Consider the following 11,890-nt stretch of genomic DNA (forward strand, 5'->3'; position numbering starts at 1 on the left):
AGGGGGTCAGAGCCAGACCCCACGTGGCTGACCCTGAAAGCCCCACTCCTGTTCTGTGTCCGTGTCCAAAATGGATCCCCAGTGTCCAGAGAGTGTCCCAGCAGGTCCATGAACTGCTGCCTCCTCACCATGGGCTGCCGGCTCTGATCCCTTCTCCTTGTAGTATAGAACCTGTAGATCCTAGGCTGGCCCTGCCTTGACCATTCTGCTGTCTTCAAGGAAGCCTGGAGCCCTGGGGTCCTGCCACAAGCCCTCTGACATGTTGGGTCCTGCTCAGGACTGGCTTATTTGCTCCAGCACAAATGAAACCACAGTCCTGTCTCCTGGAATTACCTTTCAGTTGGTCTGGTGTGTCATTCTGGGGAATGGGACAGTGAGGAAATAAATGTCTGGGGACATGTTGGGCAGATCATCAGTGTTTGGGTGGTGCATAGCCCCCATTTGTGGACAGCCAGGGCCCATTTCAGATTTAATCCGTGCTTTGTGTGTGGTTCTGACTGCAAGATCCAGGGTATGTGTGTGGGGCGGTGGGGGAAGAGGTCTTCCTCCTGACACGAGGGGCCTGTGGCCCAGGCTGGAGCCCTTGCTGTCGTCCAGCTCAGTGTGTGTGTTTACTTTGCTTTCCTTCCAGGTGGCATTTTGCCAGGTCTTCATTCATTCCTTCATCCCTCCTGTCTTCAAACTCTGTGCTCAGCATCCCAAGCGTGGCTCTCACAGGCCCTTCCCTGCCTTCTCTCCTCCTACAGCCAGAGTGACAGGAAAAGCCTGAGCTAAATATAGGGGGGCAAGGCCAGCAGAAAGCCTGGGTTTGGAGGTCTAGCCTCGATGGTGACTCCCAGCCCCTCTGTCATGGCTTGCTGGCCTTAGGCAAGTCACATAAGTTCTTGGGCCTAATTAATTTATTTGTGTATATTGGGCATTTGTTATGTGCCAGGCACTCTGCTAGCACAGTGTGAATGAGACACAGCCCTGCCTCCTCGGAGCCCAAGGTCTGTGGGAGAGAAAGAAAAGGAACCGGTCAGGGTCAGGGCAGCCGGGTGGTGCTGTGGATGGGTTAAAGAGGCTGGGGAGCTCAGAGCTGAGGCGGGTAAGGAAGCTTCCGTGGGGAGGCAGCCTGTACGTGGCATCCCCGGGGTGGGTAGATGCAAACCTGGCTCTGGGTGGTGAGACCTGGGAGGAAGAGAGCATGAGTGAGAGAGTGTGGAAGGCAGTTCTGCAGGGCTGGCGTGCCCTGCCAGAGGGTGGGAGCCCTAGCATGCTGAGTACTGGGCTGAGTCTGTGGTTTTAGGCTGAGGATAACTGTGATCCCATCTTTGCTTGGAAAACCTCACCATGCCAGGAGGGGGAGAGGTGAGGGGTGTGAGCTGGAATCTGGAGCCCAGGGAGGCTGTTTAAATCTGGTGAGAGGTGATAGCGGCCTCCGTTTCTCTGCCTACAAGAAGGGTGGCTGTGAGGACTCAGTACAGAGTTGGGTGGGGAAAGCTTTTGTGAATTGAAAAGAGCCACCTGGATGACAATTGCCATCATACCGGCTTTGGTCTTACACTGTGGCCTTCCAGACCCCAAGATGGAGGTATAGTGACTTTCCTGTTACTTTGCATCTTTAGAGATAGAGGGTGGAGCTCGGTTCTCCGCCATCATCTCCCTCATGTGTCCACTCAGGCCTGGGTTGGGTCACGCCAAAGTCCCGTCCAGCTCCACGAGTCAGCCGTCGGCCCCTCTGGCTCCCACGTTCCTGGACCCCAGGCAGCGTGGGCAGAGGATGCTGTGCTTTGATAGTTGATGGAAACAACCACGTGAGCTCCCGCAGGTGCAGGTTAGCTGTCCAGTGTCAGCATCTCCAGCCCAAGCAGTAGACCTGGGGAACTGCGACATGCCTGGGGTGACAGCAGCTGCTTCTCTGGGAAGTGGCAGCCTAGGTGCCAGTGTTGGCCGAGGCTGCTCTTGTGAGCCCCACAGCTAGACGCACCGAGGTAACAGCCTTCACTGGCTCGGATGTCTCTGATACTTATTTTGCCTTTTCCCAAAAAACTCTCTTCCTGGCTAAGTGTCAGGACTGGGGCCTGGGAGCACAGCCTCATCAGGGGTGTTAGTGTAGACCAAGGGCCAGCATGGGCCCATAACAGGACCCAGGTACAGACCTTTTGCTCCCCAGAATCCTTAACTGGAAGGGGCTGTGGGGAGGATGGGAAGAAGTAGGGCTTGGGCCTCAGGCAGGACTGGCATTGTAGCCCAAATGCTTCCCTTACTCCCATGTGACCCTGGGCAAGACCCTTGAGCTTGGAGTTTGCTCATCTCTGAGTGGGGCTTATAAACCCTACCCCGGAATGTTGTGAAAATTCAGTGATGTGCTTTTTTTAAATTCAAGTCCAGTTGACACACAATGTTACATTGGTTTCAGGTGTACAGCCTAGTGATTGGACAGCTCACTTATGCTGTGCCTAGAAGTGTAACTGCCATCTGTCCCCATACAGCGCTATTACAGTGCCATTGACTGGTCCCTGTGCTGTGACTTTTCATTTCATGATGGGAAGCCTGTACTTCCCACTCCCCTTCACCCATTTTGCCCATCCCCCAACCCTCTAATGATTTTTTTAATTAAAGAGCCTGGTCCGGAGCAGCTACCCAGAAGTTGTTGGTTTCCCTGTCTCTCCACTTCCCCACCCTGTAATGGAGCATGTTCTAACCATTTTATTCCACTTGTGAAGTGCCTCTCCCTGTCACTGGCCATCCTTTTATCAGCTACCTCATTAAATCTTCATCGTGGCCCAAAAGATAGTGCTGGAACCGTCATGGCTGCCAGTGAGAGAAATGTGGTCTGACTGAGCCCTCACAAGGGGGAGGGGACCAGCAAAGCACTCCCAGAGTGCCAGCCCTTTCCTGGGTCTGGAGTCACAGAGCTGGAGCAGATACCATCCCATCTGGTTGGGAGGCCAACAGGAAGTGACTTCATCCCAGGGATCACATAACTGAGCATGGGGTTAGGGAAGCATCTGGGGCAGGAGATGCAGATGATTCCTCTCTAGGGATAAGCAGGAGCCCTTTGTGGGAAGAGCCATTCCAGCTGAGGCAGTGAGGTGTGGCCACAAAGTGTTTTCAGGACCAGGCTGTGTTCAGGGCTCCTTGGCCATGTGGGTGTGGTGCGGGGCAGAGTGGGGCACTGGGGGCTTCTGAGCAGACAAGTGAAGGGTTCGTTCGTGTGTGTGTGTGTGTGTGTGTGTGTGTGTGTGTGTGTGAGGGAGAGAGACAGACAGACAGACAATGAGAACCTGAGAGAGATCCCTCAGGGGCCAGGAGGATGCAGGAGGCCTTCTAGAAAGAGGTGGCAGTGGGAGGGATAAAAGGAGGCTGAGTTGGAAGTCTGAGGAAGGGGATTGGCAGGACTTGGTTGATGGCAAGAGAGAAGCTAAGGAGTCCAGCCACAGCTCTTAAGGGCCACTTTAAAGAATGGGCTTTTCAGGTGCCTGGCCAGCTCAGTCAGTACAGCATGTGACCCTAGATCTCAGGGTCATGTGTTCGAGCCCCACATTGGGCATGGAGTCTTCTTAAAATAAAAAATAAATAAAAATAAAGAATGGGCTGTTCTTCAGGTCTCTGAAAACACACAGGGACAGAGCAAAGACTGGGGGAGCCACCATTGTGAGTAAACTAGTTTTATCACTCACTTTACAGATGAGGAAAATGCAGCTTAGATTTGGGAAAGTGACTTACATAGGGTCACACAACCACTAACTTGTCCATGCTCTTTCCATTGCTCCTTGCCCAACTTCCCCCACCTAGACTGGGCAGAGGGGCTCTGGATCTGTAGCTGCTGTGTTGCTTGAATCCCAGGGCCTGAAATCCCTGCTCCTTAGCCCAAATGGAAAGCCCCAGGGTCAGAAGAGGGAGGTTGTCTTGGCCAGCCTGTTACTAACTAGGGGTGTCTCAAAGAGCCAAGCCTCCAGGCCAGCCTGGTGTCCCCAAGATGCCTTCCCCATAGGCCAGGGTCAGGTCACCCAATCGGGAACACTGACCTTTGGTTCCAGACAGATCAAGCTGGCACACAGGACTCTTCCCTCCATACCACCCTCCCCTTACACTTTATCATGAAAATTTTCACAGACACAGCAAAGTTGAAAGATTTAACATTGAACGCCCATATACCTACCACCTAGACTCTACCGTTAACATTTTACTATACTTTTGTGATCACAAATTATCCATCCCTCAATCCCTTATTTTAATCATTATTACACTATATGTTAACTAATTTGGATTTAAATAAAATTTAAAAAAAACCCACAAAGTATAGATATCACTATATTGCCTGCTAAATATCTTAGCATGTATATTATTAACCAGAGCTCAATACTTACTTACATTTTTCTTATATGAAATTTATATAAGGTGAAAAACACAAATCTTAACGTGTACATTTTCTTTTTTTCTTTTTTTATAATTTTTTTATTTTTTCAATATATGAAGTTTATTGTCAAATTGGTTTCCATACAACACCCAGTGCTCATCCCAAAAGGTGCCCTCCTCAATACCCATAACATGTACATTTTCTGAAGCTGCCTTTCATTCAGCAAAAATTTTAAATTTATTTATTTTGAGAGAGAACATGCACACACAAGCGTGAGTGGGGAAAGGAAAGAGAGAGAGGGAGAGAGAAAATCCTAAGCAGGTTCCATGCTGTCAGCTCAGAGCCCAATGTGGGGCTCAGTCCCATGAACTGTGAGATCATGACCTGAGCTGAAATTAAGAGTGGGACACTTAACTGATTCAGCCACCCAGGTACCCCAGCAGCAAAATATTTTTGAGCTGCAGATAATAACATAGCTGCAGATAATAACACATTGCTTTTTTAAAATAAACTTTTAATTTCCAGAATAACTTTAGATATAGAAAGTTCCCATATGCTCCACACCCATGATCTAAGCCAGGGAACTACATTACATTTAAGTGTCCTGTCTCCCCCATGTCCTCTGCCTGCTTTCTCAGTCTTTCCTAATTTCTCATGACCTGGACAGTCTTGAGGAGCACTGGCCAAGTATCTTATAGAGTGTCCCCATTTTGGACTTCTTACGCTTTTCTTTTTGTAAGTTGGGGGTTTGGATTTTTGGAATGCTCAGTCGGTACATGCTAGCCACCTGATTTCATGATGATGTTACCCTTCATTTGTTCAAGACAGTGTTTGCGGGGCTTCTTCAGGATAGAATTACTATTTTCTCTTTCCCTGCTCTGTTCTTTGGAAGTAAGTTACCTCTCCTAGCCCACCCTTGGGGGCAGAGGGTGGGGAGTAGGAAGAACTAAGCTCCATCTCCTGGGTGAGGTATGTTATTTGGAATTCTTCTGTAATGGTTCCAAAAGCAATTCTCTCTCATTTATTTATTCAGTCATGTATGAGCTGGTTGCTTTTAATTTATTTCTTTAATCAATATAATACATATACATAATTTACAATGTTAAGGATTATAAAGAAAAAGAATGGTTCCCTAAGGGCTTAGTTATTTGTTTTGTTACTTGTAAATAACATACATACTGTGGTTTTTTCCCCCCACTTTATATTAAATTGAACTATATGAACTTTCCAATATGCAACCATTTTTGATCTGCAAAATGGCCATTTCATATGGTTCAACCTAATACCTTGTATTTTGACTTTCTAATCCTCGTGCTGCTGATTTTGTGTGACACTGGAGTTGGTTCATTTGTTTTATTGTGAATTGTGACTTTGCATATGATCCTCATCACATCTGGCTCCCAGCTTAGCCACAGCTCCAGACCAGACACCTTGGGCCTAGGTGAGAAAGGGGCTGCAGGATGTGAGGTCAGCCTTTGCCGTGGTAACTGCCCGGCACGGGCAGCTGTGGGGCAAAGCCTTGGGGGCTCCCTGGACTGTCAGCTCCACGGATACCCTCAGCTGCTAGTTCTCTGCCCTGTGGCAGACTGGGCCCCAGGTATATCACCTTGCTGCAGGGTCACGGCCACTAGGCCAGCTCTCATGTGTAGTCTCAGGCCAACTATTGAACCTTTTGTGCCTCAGTTTCCTCTGGTGTAGGTCCTCAGCTTTTCCTTCAGGTCCCTCTGTGTTCTCCTTCCTGCCCACAGTATGAAGCTGTCCAGGACAGGGGTCTCCGGAGGTCAGAGGCCAAGATCCCAGGCTCAGCTCAACCTCTGACCTGCTCTAAGACCCTAGCCGGGTGTTCCCCCTCCACTCCTCCACTAGGCTTCCATCTTCCCATCTATGCCAACAAGGTGGTTGATACTAATGGTCTAAGAGGCCTCTAAGTGGCTGAGAAATGGGGCTGTGAGCCCCTCTCCCCACAACCTGCCATGCAGCAGGGCTCTGCCCCTCCTGCCCCAGGCACTGGGAGTCTTGGGATGAATGGGATTGTAAAACAGCACAAGTCCTTATTCCTTTCTGGGCTTCTGTGAGGGGGATAGTACTGAGTACTGACTGTGCCAGGGGAGGAGGCACAGTCATCAGGCAGTCACACAGATGAAAGAAAAACTGCAATTTGGATGAGTTTGTGTTACCAAGTAGAGGTTAATGGGGCCAAGACCCAATCTGGGAGTGTGGAAGGGCTTCTCTAAGGAAGTGACCTTTCCTGAGACCTGAAGGGTAAGCAGATGTTGGCTAGATGAAAGGGAAGAGAACATTGCAGGCAGAGGAAACAGCAGAGATCCTGCAGCAAAAGGAAAGAAGCCAGTGTGGCTGGAGCTGAGTGAGGTGGAGCAGGCGAGAGGGTGAGGCATGCACATGGGGCAGGGACCAGGTACAAGGCCTCAGAGCCCCAAAAGAGTCTGATCTTCATCCTAGGAGCCCTAGGAAGCCTTTGGAGGACTTTTAGCTGGGAAGTAATAGGCCTAGATTTATTTTGAGACGCAACCTCTGGCTGCGAGAGAGAATGGACTGGTGGGGTCAGGGGTGCGGGAGGCCTGAGACCAAGGAGCCCAGAGCAGAGATTGATGTTGTTTCGATGACAGTGGCTTTGTCCAGGGTGTTAGCTGTAAGAACAGGTAGAAATGGGTGGATCTGAGTTTGGGAGATAAAACTGCCAGGACTTAGTGGCTTTGTGTCCAGGAGAAGTATCAGGTTATTCTGTGGCCTAAGAACCTGGAGGGAAGATGGGGGCATGGGTTCACCATGGGAGCAGCAGCTTTGACCGGGGGCACAGCTGTACCATGGAGGAGCCTGTGGGCACCCAAGAGGTGAGGTTGGAAGGGCCACTGGCTGCAGAGGTACATTCTGGAGTGCAGAGGCCAGGGCCTGGGAAGGTGGCGTGAACCCCACAGGGGTGGAGAGGGGCAATACAGGGGCACAGGGGTGGAGAGGGGCAATGCAAGACCTTGTGGGGTCAGTTGTAGGCCCTGAGGTAGGAGTCCCTGGGCAGGGTCACCCCAACACCCGCCTACCCTCTCAGAGACCCAAGGTTCAGGGGTAGGTTCCTCAGAGCTTCTCACACCTTCTCTCTCCCCCCAGATCCTGCTCATCTCCGATTACTTCTATGCCTTCCTGCGGCGGGAGTACTACCTCACACATGGTCTCTACTTGACTGCCAAGGACGGCACAGAGGCCATGCTTGTGCTCAAGTAGGCCTGGCTGGGCACAGGGCTGCATGGACTTCAGGGGGTGGAAGGGCCAGAAGCTGGTCCAAGCCCCCTAGCCAGAGTTGCCAGCAGAGGAGGCCTCCGGCAGATGAGGTTCGAGTCCAGGGTTACAAATCTCTGGCACCAGAGAGGAGCCATGGCTGGCAGCAAGGCCAATGGGGAATAGCCAGGAGCTCCTCCACTTGGACCCCCACTTTGTGGTTCTGCACACTGGGGAGCCCCCTCCGAGGCTCGAAAGGGGAAGAAGCAGGTGAGCAGGGTTTGTTAGGTTGTGACTACTTAATAAATGGTTTTTTGTTACAAAGAAATCGATCCTGGGCCCACACTGCACTCCTGGAAGGGGTGGGCTTGGCCCCTGACACCACCGTGGTATACTACACACTGGTGTGGGTTTCTAGAATGAGCCCCAAGTCCACAACACGCAAGTTTGTGCCCTGGCCAGCTGAGACTGTTGTAGGGCAGCCTACTCCCACCCCACCCCCCAGCAGCTCCCACCCCCCCATTCCCCAAGCAGCTGGAGGCAAAGGGCCAGGCGGGCCTGAGCAATCTTTATTCTGCAGAGGGACAATGACCACAGATCCGTACACCTTGTCAAGACCAGGTGAGCCAGGGGCCAGTCTTTCAGGGGTGGGCAGGTCCAGGCAGGGGGGCAGCGCCTCAGGTGAGGGAGGGGCAGATGGGCAGGGGCCTAAAAAAAGAAAAAGACAAACCACACGGAGCAGGGGTGCTGGGAGCTCTTCCCTATCCTCCCGCATCCCAGCCAGCACCCAGAGGGGTAACCCTAACAATGACTGGCCCAGGACCCACCCACGGGCAGAGTAGGTGTGGTTGGTGCGCCCTGGCTAGGAGGCGGCATCCCTGCCCAGCCCACCCAGGGCAGAGACCGTTAAGTTCAGGAGCCAGGAGCTCCCTGGGTAGAGCCTGACAGGCCCCCCCCCCCCATTCCAACCCCTCCCCCCCCCCCCTACTGCTGCTTCAGAAGCCGAAGGTTTCCTGGGAGGCGTAGACCATGTAGAGGAAGCCATCGTCATCCTTCTCCTGCTCGTAGATGTCGGCGATGGGCGTAGACACGCTCACCATGCTGTGCTGGTTCACCAGCAGGAAGAAGGCCTGCGTGGGGTTCAGCTGCAGGCGGCGCCTGGGGTGGCAGAAGGGCATGTCAACTGTGAGGGGCCAGGCTCCTGGGTGGGTGGTGCCCTGACCACACCCCCCGCCCCATCCCCAATGATTCTGAGACCACCCCCATCCCAGCCCTTTCTGGAGGCACTCACCTCTGACCTGACACAGACCCCAGCCCTGACCTTTCCCAACCTACCTAGGACTGGGATCCAAAGCTCGGGCCCAAGTCCCACCCTCCCCCAGAAGGCCCCAAGCCCCTTCTGACTGCTGCTGCCCACGCACCGGATGATCTTGACCAACTCGCTCATGTTGACATGGTCTGGCACCAGGAACTTGGTCTTGTCCAGGACTGGCAGCTGCTTCTCACCCTTGTAGCGCTCGATGATCACCTAGGGGTGGGGCAGGGGATGCGTGAGATGGGCGGGGCCTGGAGCCACAGGGATGGGAGGGGGCGGTGGGACTCACCGGGATCTTGCTGGGGTGCTGGTCGCGGATCTGCTGCACCTCCTTACAGCGGTCGGCTGCGGACAGGAGACAGGCAGTAAGGCCAAGAGGTCCCGCTTGCCCCGCCCGTCGCCGGCCCCGCCCCCCAGGCTCCCGCCCCCGGGGCCGTCAGGCCCCAGGGCCTGGCACCGGCTGGACTGGGAGGCGAGGCCCCGGCCCAGGCCAGAACCTGCCTCCCGGCCCCAGGGGGTCCAGCCTGAGTCTGACGTCACGGGGCTGACGTCGCCTGCGGCAGTCAGGGTCAGTCGTGGTTCCCACCTCCCCCCCAACTCCGTGTCCCCGCTCCGCACCCGCAGACTGCCCGCCGGGCCTCACCGAAGGTCCGCCGCTGCTTGAAAGGCCGGTCTGAGGGCATCGCGCGGGCCCGGCGGGGCGCGCAGGCCGGGGCTCCGGGACGCGCGGCTTGGGGGCTCTGGCTGAGATTCGGGGGCTCCGCGCCTCGCGCTCAAGGGCTCCGGTTCTCGAGCTGAGCCTGGCGGCGGTGGCTCGGGGAGGTAACTCGCCCGGGTGACGTCAGGTCACAACATTCCTTAAAGGGGAGGCCGGCGCACTGCTCCCATTGGGCCGACGCAAAACCCGCCCGCCTGGGCCTGTGACGTCATGGCGCAGAGAGCTGGACTCCAAGCCAGCACCGCGGAGGGGTGGGGCGGGGCTCCCAGGTCGCGTCACAGTCCTGTGACGTCATGAGCTGCCGGCCCATCTCCCCGAGGCCGGGGCTGAGAGACTGGCAAGCCTGCCGGGAGTTGAGAGAGCTGACTCGCAGCTCTGACAGCGGGAGAGCGCGCGGGCCAGTCCGGGGCTCAGCATTTTCCGTTCCCCCTGGTGCTAAGTCATCCCACAGCACACTGGGAGGCCGTTCCCTTCAAGCGATGGTGTGAGGCGCTGGAGGTGACGATGGCAGTAAACCCAAAAACCTCGCCTCCATGGAGCTCATGGTTAGAGAAAGAAAGCTAGGGTCGGGGGGATTACAACTTGAAAACAAGATACTAAAAAGGAACACACAGGTTTTCAAAGGAATTTCTAGAATTGAAAAAGCTATTTGAAATTCAAGTCTGAAAGGATCAGGCAAGAAAGTAGATGGGACACAGCAGAAGATAAGTCACGCAACTGGAGGATTGAAAGGAAGCAACCAGAGAAACAAGGTGATAGACCTTCTAAAAGGGGAAGTGATAGGAATAGGGAAGTGAGAAGACCCGCAGGTCCAATCAGAATTCCAAAAGGAGAGAAAAGAAGTGGGAGAGGCAGTTCTTGAAGAGCTTCCAGACTTGATTAAAGACCAGGATCCTTACATAAAATCCAGAGCAGGATAAATAAAAGTAGCATCGTGGCACTTTGTAATGAGTTTGCAGAACTCTAAAGAGAAGAAGAAAAATGGTGAGCAACTAAGCTGGTAAACATGTAGGTAAATAAACAGTGGAACATGAACAGTGATGATTAATCTGGGGAGTTACAAAAGGAGCACAGGACACAACCGGAAGACTGGAGAGAGTAATCAGTTCAAGTGTTCTAAGAGGCTTGATATATTTGAGGGGGGCAGGATAAAGATACTGATAATTTACAAAGCTTTGTGAATTCAGGAAGTGTGTATTTCAGACACTTACAAGGGAATCACTAAAAGAATAGCAAGTGTAACTGCCAATAGAGAAAAGGAGAAAAGAAAGTAAAAAGAATGGTATATAAATGATGCAAAACCAGAGTAAATGTAAAACATGAGTAACAATGTTTTACATTCACTTATTAAAAACATGATCAGGGGCGCCTGGGTGGCTCAGTCGGTTGAGCGTCTGACTTCAGCTCAGGTTATGATCTCATACTCCCTGAGTTCGAGCCCCACCTTGGGCTCTGTGCTGACAGCTCAGAGCCTGGAGTCCGCTTCAGATTCTGTGTCTTCCCCTCTCTCTGCCTGTCTCCTGGCTCATGCTCTGTCTCTGTCTCAAAAATAAATAACATTGGGGCGCCTGGGTGGCAGGCTCAGTTGGTTAAGTGTCCAGCTTCAGCTCAGGTCATGATCTCACAGTCCGTGAGTTTGAGCCCTGCGTCAGGCTCTGTGCTGACAGCTCAGAGCCTGGAGCCTGCTTTGGATTCTGTGTCTCCCTCTCTCTCTGCCCCTCCCCTGCTCATGCTCTGTCTCTGTCTCAAAAATAAATAAAAACATTTAAAAAATAAATAACATTAAAAAAATTAAAAATAAATAAATAAAACATGATCAGACTGGCCAAGAAAAATAAATGCAGCTCTATATGCTGTTTACAAGAGGACATTTAAAACTTAAGGGCACCAAAAGTAAAATGATGGGAAAAGGTATACTAGAGAAAAGCTAACCAGAAGATATAGGTATAGCAAAATCAGACAGAAAAGTCCTTAAGGTAAAAAACATTATTAGAGATCCAGAGGATGACCAATAAATGATGAAAAGTACAACTTGTAGGAAGACAACAATTCTTATAAAACATACAAGTTAGAGGTCTAAAAGGCTGAATGTATAAAACAAAAGTGATAGGATACAAGGAGAAATTGCCAGATCTTCCATCATAGTGAGAGATTTAAGACTTCTTTCAGTAACTGATAGACCCAACAGCCAAAAAAAGATACAGAAAGATATTAATAATCCTGATCAATGAACCCTGATGGAACCCTGAACCCAGTATTGCTACTTTCAAGCACACAAGAA

At 52.0% G+C, this 11,890-nt stretch overlaps 2 protein-coding genes across 2 annotated transcripts in view; one reads left to right on the forward strand and one right to left on the reverse strand.

The window, feature by feature from the left end:
* PIGU (phosphatidylinositol glycan anchor biosynthesis class U) overlaps positions 1-7,900 on the forward strand; it is an 83,994-nt gene extending 76,094 nt beyond the window's left edge. The window contains exon 12 of the mRNA XM_030309750.2: positions 7,469-7,900. Within this exon, the coding sequence (XP_030165610.1) occupies positions 7,469-7,582 (114 nt within the window). The 3' untranslated portion in view covers positions 7,583-7,900. The remainder of the gene's footprint in view (positions 1-7,468) is intronic.
* A 223-nt stretch (positions 7,901-8,123) lies between these two features.
* Positions 8,124-9,685, reverse strand: MAP1LC3A (microtubule associated protein 1 light chain 3 alpha). The gene is made up of 5 exons (XM_030309751.1): positions 9,535-9,685; positions 9,181-9,236; positions 8,998-9,104; positions 8,565-8,734; positions 8,124-8,284 (listed from the first exon to the last, which is right to left on the reverse strand). Exons 1-4 carry the CDS (start codon positions 9,572-9,574, stop codon positions 8,572-8,574), a joined length of 366 nt encoding a protein of 121 aa, XP_030165611.1. The 5' UTR covers positions 9,575-9,685; the 3' UTR covers positions 8,124-8,284; positions 8,565-8,571.
* Positions 9,686-11,890: the final 2,205 nt, after the last annotated feature.

This window comes from Lynx canadensis, chromosome A3 (genome assembly GCF_007474595.2).
Source record: "Lynx canadensis isolate LIC74 chromosome A3, mLynCan4.pri.v2, whole genome shotgun sequence".
NCBI classification, from domain to species: domain Eukaryota; kingdom Metazoa; phylum Chordata; class Mammalia; order Carnivora; family Felidae; genus Lynx; species Lynx canadensis.

Excerpts from the sequence above, each read along its gene's own strand:
- MAP1LC3A (XM_030309751.1), bottom strand. The coding sequence starts at position 9,574 with ATGCCCTCAGACCGGCCTTTCAAGCAGCGGCGGACCTTCG. Across the intron at positions 9,237-9,534 it reads CAAGCAGCGGCGGACCTTCG|CCGACCGCTGTAAGGAGGTG; the intron begins GTGAGGCCCGGC and ends TCCTGTCCGCAG. Across the intron at positions 8,735-8,997 it reads GAGTTGGTCAAGATCATCCG|GCGCCGCCTGCAGCTGAACC; the intron begins GTGCGTGGGCAG and ends CTGCCACCCCAG.